Genomic DNA, 10278 nt, shown 5'->3' on the forward strand with positions numbered 1-10278 from the left:
AGGTTAACTCTGCGCGTTCATGACAACTGTATTCATATTAGCACCGTGCACGTGCACGTGCACGTGCGTGTGCAGACACAAACTCCATCAAAAGCCCCTTTCAGCTGTTAAAGCCGACAGACAGCTGATCCAGCTGTGCTCATCCGCGGCGCCGTCATCAGAAACAGACGTCGCTTCACGTGACGCTTCGGACTTCTTCTCTTAAAAAAAAAAAAAGACACACACACACACACACACAGACACACACGTGTCCTCGTTTCCTCTCCTCGCGTGGTTTCCTTGCGTAAAAGACGCAAAGTGAGGGGAAAGGAAAGTGCAAATCGAGACACGTTATGGGATGCCCCCGCAGGACCTCGGACACGGCTGCCTGTGAAGTGATGCTGAACAACAAACTGACATCATCAAAAGGCGACTCTCACACCCAGAAGAGACCAAAACATTCTAGAGGACATTAAAAAAAAAAAACTCAAACCAGACGGACAGAGTGAGGGGAACACTCACCAGCCACATATCGGCGCGTGGATCTGTTCATGCACGTGCACCGCAGCAGCAGCAGCAGCAGCAGCAGCAGCAGCAGCAGCAGCAGCCGCCGCCTGCCGCGCGCATCTGTCCGCCCGTGCAGGAGCAGAGACAGACGGGCCTGGCGATGATGACGATGGCGGACTGCGTTGGCTTCCAGGCGCAGATCGCCTCGATCATCGAGATCCTGGCCAATTCGGCCGTGGCGGAGATCTGCAAGCTGGTGGACGACGGCTACGCCGCGCTGCGCTCCCAGATGCAGCGCGAGCGCGACAAGAGCCAGCGGGAGAACGACGCGCTGCGGAGGAAGCTGCGGGAGGTCGACGTGAAGATGCGCAGCCACGAGAGGAAGATGAGGAGACGGAGTCCACGGGACGAGACGCACGCCGTGCATTTGAGGCCATCCGAGGGCACGGTGGTAATAGAAGAAGGTAAAGGGAACATTTCAACATGGAAAAAGGCAGAGGCTATCATCATCATCATCATCATCATCATCATCATCACTACATCACGTGCGAGGGAGTCATGACACACAGCAACGTGGTTGTTGATGTCTTTAATCACAATGAGACCACACAGTTGGTCTGACTTCATCCAGCTCTGCTGTCATGACTGATATTATACACACGCACACACGCACACACTCACACACACACACACACACACACTACTGTGGACCTCAGCATCATAAGGGCCCTTATATCACATGTCAATGCACTGTGTGGCAGGGTTGGCCAACATGACCATGCACTTGTTGTAAGTCTATCATAGTGGAAGTCACGTGTACACTGGGTGTGTTATTGGCGGCTCCTCTTCATACTGAAGCCAATATGAGGATGTGGCCGTCTGACTTCGACTACTTCCTGTCTTCAGGAAATGTTGGTTCAGTCTTGTGGCTCTAATCAGCCTTGTGAGCAGCAGTAATTATTATTTTTCCAACTGCTCTTTTTTTTTTTTTTTTACGGGATTGGGATGCACGAAAAGTAAAAGAAAAAAAAAAAGGTTGAGCCCTTGATTGGGCTCAACATGACCAGCGGGATCCACAGCGACTGATACAAAAGGAGCCTTACAGTGAGGACCATGAGGATTCCAAGGTTACTAATAAACATTGTCATGCATATATAGCATATCCATCAGAAGTATGTGAAGTTGTGCCAGAAATCCAGTTTCTCTTCCTACAAACACAAACAAATACTTGTATCAATAGATTCTTTGCAATCATCAGCAGCTTTAGGGCTCTCTGCTCCCATCAGCTGATGGGTGGATGCTAGATGTATGAAATCATACCAGCAAACTCCTGGTGCTAGTACGTGTCACTACATTTTTGTCTTTGACTGCAATTCAGATGACACTTTTGCATAAGAGACCATTAAAATGATCCCAATATGAGCGTTTAGAGCTATGGGAGCCCATTCAGAAGCTGATGAATGTGTTCGAAGAGATGGTTGTACAGGGTAAATGACGACACGTGGCTCAAGCTCAAAAGACAAGCTGTGGACAATACGAGCTCAGTGTTCTGTGCTATTCTTTCAGGAGCTGACAACCATCAGCCCGTGGTGCCGCCTCTTCCTGACACTTCTATAGACAAAGCCCTCCATCCCATTTCAAAGGTAAATCAGCAGAATGATTCTCAAAAGGAGCACTTTGCAGAATGTATGTGAGGCAGCCATTGTACCCTCTGAGAACATAGAACTGAAGGCAGTAGAGATGACACGTGCTTGTTGGTTGACCTGGAAACGCTATAAAACCACCACAACACACTTTAATACAGGTTCACCGTGCTTCCCTCACTAGTCTGCACAGCACAGTGTGCCGTGGAGGATGTGTCACTTCAACACGGTCTGCTATGACATCATGGATGTCGTGTGGCCCACATGTAGGAACGCGGTCCACGGTCTGAGTTTTAGGTTGGTCTTGAAGTGTGCGATGAACCATGTGTTAACCTGATGAAGGCCGAACTGTCTATGTCACGTCAAGCAGGAGGACCCCATGCTGCTGCCTCTGGTGAAGCAGGAGAAAGAGGAGGGAGTCGACTGCAACCTGGACCTCAAGGTGGAGGTCAACATCAGGGCCGAGTGTGACCCGTCTACTGGTGAGCGTTGCGTTGATTACGCTTGTGGTTTCAGTGTTTACTCTGGTTTTAACACAAGCAAGGAATATGAACGTACACTCTAGTAAAGCCTATGAGTGTTTACACCTCGTCTGGACTTTAGTCGACCAGTCATGAATACTCTTTTTGTCCCGGCAGATATTTTTGTGATGAAACACTCTGAACTGGAGGTCCACCTGGTTGCTTTTTTCTGGCCCTGATCTCAAGCTTCTTGAGTTTAGAATAATTGATCACACATACGTCTCACAGATGGGTCAAGAATGAACCTCTTTGCTCAAGCAAGCACTTTGTTTCAATATTCACTTTTTTGAGAATACAAAAAAAGTATTGTTGTTTTCTTTTTTGGTTGAAAGGTACCCAATACATAATACAAAAAGAAAGAAAAAAGAAAAATACACAAAGTGCACATAGGAGGTTCTCCCCACTTTTCCTGAATCATTTTGCAGATAGGAGGTTTTGCACTTCAATTAGTGACAGGGATTCTTTTTACATTATTTTAAAAAAGAAAGTCAAAAAAGCTTAATATTGCCAAAAGGTAATATTACAAGAAAAGTCATGTCAAAAGAAAGAAAACTATGTCATTACACAGAAAGTAGTTGTTGAGAGGAATGAAGATTTAAAACTGCAAGACATTAGAAAAAAGTATTTGGATGGAAAACCAAACTTTCCTGATTGATTGATCCGACATAGATAGGTAGCCATTGAAGGGAAGCTGAGGCTGGTGTAATAGGTCCTTTTTACAGAAGCCATTTTGATATGGAATTGCAGTAAATTATTTTTATTTTTTATTTTCAATCATGTCTTTTCTTTCTTTCTAATCACAAAGCGGAGATAGCTAGAGAGGGGAACCCTGCTTTATGGTCTGTTTGACTCTAAATGACCATAATATACAAAATGAACATCATGCTGTATTGAAGAAGATTTGAAACTAGAGATTGAGACCATAAACTCATGTTTACAATGTTTACTGAGGGAATAAATCAAGAGAAGTAGAGTCATTCATATAGACTTCTATACAATCTGACTTATTTTGATGACTGACATTTTGAGGGTACGTGTCAGATTGTTATTTGGATATATTTAGTAAATTGGTGATGATGTGCCCAAATGGCTGTGAAGTGAGACATCAACATCTTCCAGTTATGATCCAAGCCAAACTTGGCGTCAATCAGATTTACGGTTCAGGAGATTCTAAATGGCAGAAAATGTAGTTAGGCAGACTTGAATGGTCCAAGAGCTTTATTTATTTTTAGAGGACACAAAGCTGGACAGGTGGGCCAAATTTCACGCAATCAGACTTAAAACGGCAAGATTTGCGACTTGCTCATCTGCTCATTGTGTGTGTGTGTATGTGTGTGTGTGTGTGTGATGATGTGTTGAAGCGGACGATCTTGTCATTATAACAAAGTCTTTACTTATTCTTTGATTAGCAGTTGAATCCATGCCCAGCGTGATTCAGAGGTATAGTTTAATAACTAGCGTACTGTCAGACATCATCTGACCAGTAGCTTCTGTGTGGTCACGCTCTATTAAACAGTGGCCCAGTGATGCCCAGTACTCTCATTCACTCTCATTCCTTTACAGCTTATGCATGTGTGTTCTCTCTTCACTGAGACAGTGAAACAAACAAAGCTTAGCTTTGGGGAGGGAGGAGATAAGGGACAAGAGGAGGAGACTGAGAGAAAAAGAAAGAGATGGAGGTGGAGAGGAGAGGAGAGAGGAGGCGCAGGTAATGAACGCTGTGCCCAGTATAGGACTGACATGCTGCGTTTACCACAGAAACCATACAGTGGAACCTATAGGCTGAATACAACACCTAGTATACCTCGACACCTCGTATAATTATAATGTAAGAACATAGTATTATCGTATAAATGTGTTCTCAACAACATACATTTTGCTTAAGTTATTAATGTTCTGTTTTCTAAGTCAGATCCAAAATGATTCAAACACAAAGACAACATAAAGGTAAATTGTTTGTATTACACAGGACAGAGGCCTTGAAGTAATGCGATAGGCTTTTCGAAGCGTAATAGGTCAACATTCGACCCTTTTGGACCAACCCGGGTTTCAAGATGCTGCGGAGGGATGGAGTGGTCCCGATGGCTCACGAAGGCTGTGTCTGAAGGGGTTAAAGAAATGTAGTGTGAAGCGCTCCAGAAAGGTGCTGTACTAATAAATGGAAGTCCTTGTCCCATTGGCCAGTGGTCCACCGTATCAAAGGCAACACTGAAGTCTAACGGGACCGAGATGGAGCTTTCACCTTGAGCTGCAGCAAACAGGAAGTCACTTTCACTGAGGCTGTAGAGCTGCTGTAGAGCTCTAAAACCAGACTGATAGTTATCAAAAACGTCTGCAAGCAATCCGTTGAGAGGCAATAACCGTCTCGCACACCTTTTAGATATTAACAATATTTTCTTTTAGGTCAGTTCTTGCAAGGGTGAGCGGTTTAAGGCGGGTCTTATAGTTGCTTGTTTAAAGTCGGAGGGAGAAGTACCAGTGGCCGAGCAGCAAATCATAATTGATGAAATGCAGCGACTGGTACAGTCCATCGTTTAGAAGTCGAGGGTGAAGAATATTGAGCTGGGAAGATGATTTAATCTGAGAGACATTGGTTTCAGGGCTGAAATTGGGTCAGCGCTGCATTGTTTGAGAGGGACAACCATCAGAGTCCTAATACCCTCCAACTTTTTCTTAGAATAATTTGGAAAACCCCTCCTCTCTTTCAGGGCTCGGTTCAGTGTTGGAGGTGGAGGAGCCATTCACAACAGAATTAACCACTTTAAATCAAATGTTTTATAAATAAAATATGGATAAAAAAATGTCTGAAAATCTAATTGGAGAAACGGGCGGACCTTGCCTCTTAAACTGCTATCTGATGTTGAGACTAATAACCTCGTAGCCTTTAATAAACATCCGTCTGTTCTGCATTGTCTGCTCATCGAGTCATGGTAAGCATTATGATTTTGCTTTCTGATTTGCAGAGGAGCAATATGGGAGGCAGATATGGTTCAAAGAGTTAGCCATGGCATCATGCCATTGTTCCCACATAAAAGAGCTCGAGGTTAGGGTATTGAATGGGCATTAAAATTGTTGCAGTCAACACAACTTTATTTATTCATGGTGTAATTATATAACTTTATTTATTCACGGTTTAATTATACACGGACAGATGCAGCATACTTCTGACAAATTGAGAACAGCAATCTGATGCAACCATCGACTGTCACTCGTTCTCCAGTCACCTCACCCGGCGCATGTCGATTGTGTAAATGAGCAAAGATTGGAAATAAACAATCACCCCAGAGCCTCCTCATGAGTCATAATAAATATATAAAAGTGAACGGAGGAAAGGAACGGAACCAGAAAGAAGCAGAACAGGGGACAGCGTCACTAGGAGGGAGCCAGATCTCAGTATCCATAAAAACATTGCCGTGGATGAGATGTATAATCATTGCAAATACGGTGGTGGCACTGTGGTGCACTGGTTTGATCCCCAGTCTGGGCCGGGCCTTTCTGTGTGGAGCTTTGCATGTTTGGTTTCCATTGCAAAGTCAAGGCAATGCGAGGGAGGAACAGGTGTACTGGAGCATAATGGTCACACGGCAGACTCAATTAGTAAAGACAACATTGGCAGACTACATGCGAGAGCCCAGCACAGCTCTCTCCATAGACGGAATAAAGTCATTAAAAGCCTCGGCCATGGGTGTGACCTGCAGGAGATGAACAGAAAGACTAAGAATTGAGAGAACAGACCGGGGGATAGTGACCATCCACGCTGACGTAGCGGCCGCTAAGGAAAAAGGGTTAAGAAGACCTGAGTTGATTTTTCTCCCCCTGTCGGTTTGATTTATAGTTTCCCCAAATTCATACTCATACCTGTCAATGCTCATCAGCCCTCTCTGTCAAATCAGAGCAATAAAAGGTTTATTTTGTTCTTCTTCTTTAACTCCACTCAGCCTGTTCCTGTTCCCCTGTGGATGTCTGTCCATCTTCAGCCATGGAGCCCGAGGAGGAGTCCCCCACGAGTGGTATTGTTCCTGACACCGGTCTCACCAACATCTCCTGCACCACCCAGCCCTCCTCCTCGCCCACTGATTCCACGATGGACCTGACCTGCAGGCCTCGAGCCAAAAGTAAAGCCACCACACCTCTGGGCGACAGTTGGACAGCCAGTGGTGGGGGGGTCACGACCCACGGGGGCGTGGGCCGTGACCTTGGAGGAGACCTAACAGATGTTGCTCTGAAGCCAGAGATCCAGACAGATGATGCTACGCAAGATGGACTCCATCCCTCCCAGCTGTCAGCCCCTGTAACCCCTGATGACCCGAGCCCCGACCGCCTCAACAGTCTGGGCCTGGACCTGGCCTGGATGCAGGAGAGGGTCAGCCATCTTGGTGCAGCGTATGCAGTAGCGCAGCTGGGTTTGGGGAACACAGAGAATGGCCACCCCTCTGCCTCCTTCCCCTCTCAGGGCGGAGACAGTCTGGACGGCCCTCCAGCCATGCTCTTCCCAGGTGGCACCCATGAAATGGCTGCTTTCGCTGCGTCCTTCGACTTGGCCGCCGCCGCCGTGGCCGCGCCCCCTCTGCTGCCTCCTCCACCGCCTCCCCCCGCAGCTCCTTCTGCCACCGCGACCAGCCAGAGGCGGCTCTACAAGAGCGACTTTGCCGTCGCCGTCGCCAAAGAGCCCGCGGCGTGTGCCGTGTGCGGCTGCGTCTTCCCCAGCGCCGCTGCCCTGGAGCTGCACCAACGGGTGCACACAGGGGAGAGGCCCTACACCTGCCCCCACTGTGGTAAGGGCTTTGCCCAGCCCAACAACCTACGGGTCCACCTCCTCATCCACACGGGGGAGAGGCGCTACCGGTGCACGCTGTGCGGGAAGAGCTTCATCTCGTCCAGCCACCTGAAGAGGCACCGCACGGTCCACACGCAGGAGAAGCCCTACAGCTGCTCGCGATGCGGACAGTCCTTCAGCCAAATGTGTAGCGTTCGCAGACACCGGCAGCAGTCCCAGTGCGGCCTGTAGACGGCGCCTGGAACTGATCCTCACACAGTTTGGGCTCTGAAGGGTACGAGGGAGTCGCAGAGTCTCATGTGAGCCAGAACAAAGAAGTGTCCTGTGATATCATGGCAAGTGCAGTTAATATGTGTCCTTGATCGTAGCAGTAATGTGTGAATTGTGTTTTTTAGAGGCGAGGAAAATGATTTTCACTGAAGCCTTCTCAGTCGTTACTTACTCCTGAGAGAGGGTCACAGAGTGGACTGTGAAAGAGTGCCTGAGACGGTGTTTTTAAACATCAGTTTGTCCTTTATGGTTTTTGTTTGTGTTTACATAGCTAACGCACTTGGGGTCCCATTTCCCGATTGTTGTGCCTCCCCGATTCCTTTCCTCGCCTCCTTGCCTCCACGCCTTAGGAAGAGGAGAGGACGAGACGAGAGAGGAGAGAGGAGGCGACAGACATTTATCAAATGAGACATCCTGGCCTCGGACCGTCATTCTAAAGCGACGACAATGAAATATGCTGCATCAGCTGTTTAGCGACACCACTGTACTTTCTGATCGCTGTCAGATGAGCACGAACGGTGTTCATGACGACTTCTATATTTACCGGAAATTCAGTTCACAATGTTGCAAAAATGTGACAAGAATATTCGGATGTCATACTTTCTTTCTTTTTTTTTTAACCCACACATTATAGACTTTATATATATGTTATTGTGTGAAGCGCAACAAATGTTCGTAAGAAAAGCACTATACAAATAAAGAGTGACGTATATTATATATGACTTATTGATATATTATTATTATTATATACACACAAACACAGACCGGTCTTTCTATATGACGACTTGAAATACGGAAAATTAGTGCTGAATGTAAGAGAATGTTGACATAATAATTTGCACTTGTAAACGTGGTGTCAGGAATATAGCAGTTGAGTTGGATGGATCCTACGGTCATAAACACACACTGAATAAATAGAGTTCATGACAATGAAAAGGAACGGTTACATTTGTAGAGCCCAGCTGTGCTTTGAGGTCATCACCGCTGTGTGAGATGCCTTTTTTATTTGTTTACGAGTGCTGTAAAAAATGTTTGAAAAAAACGTCCGCAAAGCACACAGCGGCGTTTCCTAGCCGGTGTGTGCCTGCTCGATCCTCGAGGTGTCTTTTAAGAGTTGGGACGTTCTTCACGATGGAGCGCCGAGAACAACTTCCGGGGTCACAAGCCGGAGGAGTGAGGAACCGGGGAACGGAACCGAGGAACTGAGGAACCGAGGAGGCACAAAATGGTGAAATGAGAAAGTTCCCCCCGAGACGCATGTTCCTCTTGGTTGAATTGTGATGGCAAGCAGCCATCGTCACCGTGTACCTGCACTGTCCACTGACCACCTGGTGAAACAGCTTTTTAAGGCCTATATGATGAGGTGGCTTATAAAAATGAGTTCAAATACATTTACAGTTCATCAAATGGCAAGCGTATGTTATTATCACAAATTGAATCTTGCCTTATCCTGCTGTGATTTATCATGCTAGATTCAAATTTCCAAACTCTTCCAGCGTTTTTAATTTCTCACACTGCACACAGAGTCGATATCAAAGGATGCGGAGATGTCCTCGACACAGTTATGACTGAAGTGTTTATGTTTTTTGGCTCAAAGCAGGAGGAACCTGCTGGCGTGGTGAGCTCTGCTCGGTCAAAAGGGGAAACGGCTACACATTCCAACACCTCTCAACCTGTCTTAGTGCATGTTGTTGTATTTCTTGTAGTCAGACATACGTGGTGATGATGACAAGTAGAACGTGAGCTAGACCTTGTCAGCACAGAGCATTTCTTAGTTTTTAGTTCAGAAAACGTGATCCGTCTTCAGAGAGACTGCACATACTGCTTGTGTGGTATTGATTCCTATAAAAAAAGATATATCCATAGTAAAATTAGAGTAATGCAAATGTGGGTGGCTGCATCACTTCCAAGCGTTTTCACCACTTTTGTATGATGTTTGGTGCTGAAAAAGCTGTGACGTGTTTAGCTGGTTTGTGCCAGAGCCCAGAGCCCAGAGCCCACAGCCCAGTGCCCAGAGCCCACAGCCCAGAGGCCAGAGCCCACAGCCCAGAGCCCAGTGCCCAGAGCCCAGTGCCAAGAGCCCACAGCCCAGAGGCCAGAGGCCAGAGCCCACAGCCCAGAGCCCAGTGCCCAGAGCCCACAGCCCAGAGGCCAGTGCCCAGTGGCCAGAGCCCAGAGGCCAGAGCCCAGTGCCCAGAGCCCAGTGCTCAGTGCCCACAGCCCAGTGCCAAGAGGCCACAGCCCAGAGCCCACAGCCCAGAGCCCACAGCCCAGAGGCCAGTGCCCAGTGGCCAGAGCCCAGAGGCCAGAGCCCAGTGCCCAGTGCCCAGAGCCCAGTGCTCAGTGCCCACAGCCCAGTGCCAAGAGGCCACAGCCCAGAGCCCACAGCCCACAGCCCAGAGCCCACAGCCAAGAGCCCACAGCCCAGTGCCCAGAGCCCACAGCAAAGAGCCCAGAGCCCAGTGCCAAGAGCCCACAGCCCAGAGGCCAGTGCCCAGAGCCCAGTGCCCAGTGGCCAGTGCCCAGTACCCAGAGCCCAGTGCCCAGAGGCCAGAGCCCAGTGCCTAGAGGCCAGAGCCCA

The 10278-nt window shown here is 47.7% G+C and overlaps 1 protein-coding gene across 1 annotated transcript; it reads left to right on the top strand.

Annotated features, from left to right (window-relative positions):
• Window positions 1-309: 309 nt before the first annotated feature.
• LOC117741422 (zinc finger protein Gfi-1-like) lies at window positions 310-8456 on the top strand. The gene is made up of 4 exons (XM_034548498.1): window positions 310-950; window positions 2053-2129; window positions 2500-2611; window positions 6589-8456. The coding sequence occupies exons 1-4, from the start codon at window positions 647-649 to the stop codon at window positions 7656-7658; spliced, it is 1563 nt and encodes a 520-aa protein (XP_034404389.1). The 5' UTR covers window positions 310-646; the 3' UTR covers window positions 7659-8456.
• The last annotated feature ends 1822 nt before the right edge of the window (window positions 8457-10278 follow it).

The sequence above is a fragment of the Cyclopterus lumpus genome, chromosome 1 (genome assembly GCF_009769545.1).
Source record: "Cyclopterus lumpus isolate fCycLum1 chromosome 1, fCycLum1.pri, whole genome shotgun sequence".
Lineage (NCBI taxonomy): Eukaryota > Metazoa > Chordata > Actinopteri > Perciformes > Cyclopteridae > Cyclopterus > Cyclopterus lumpus.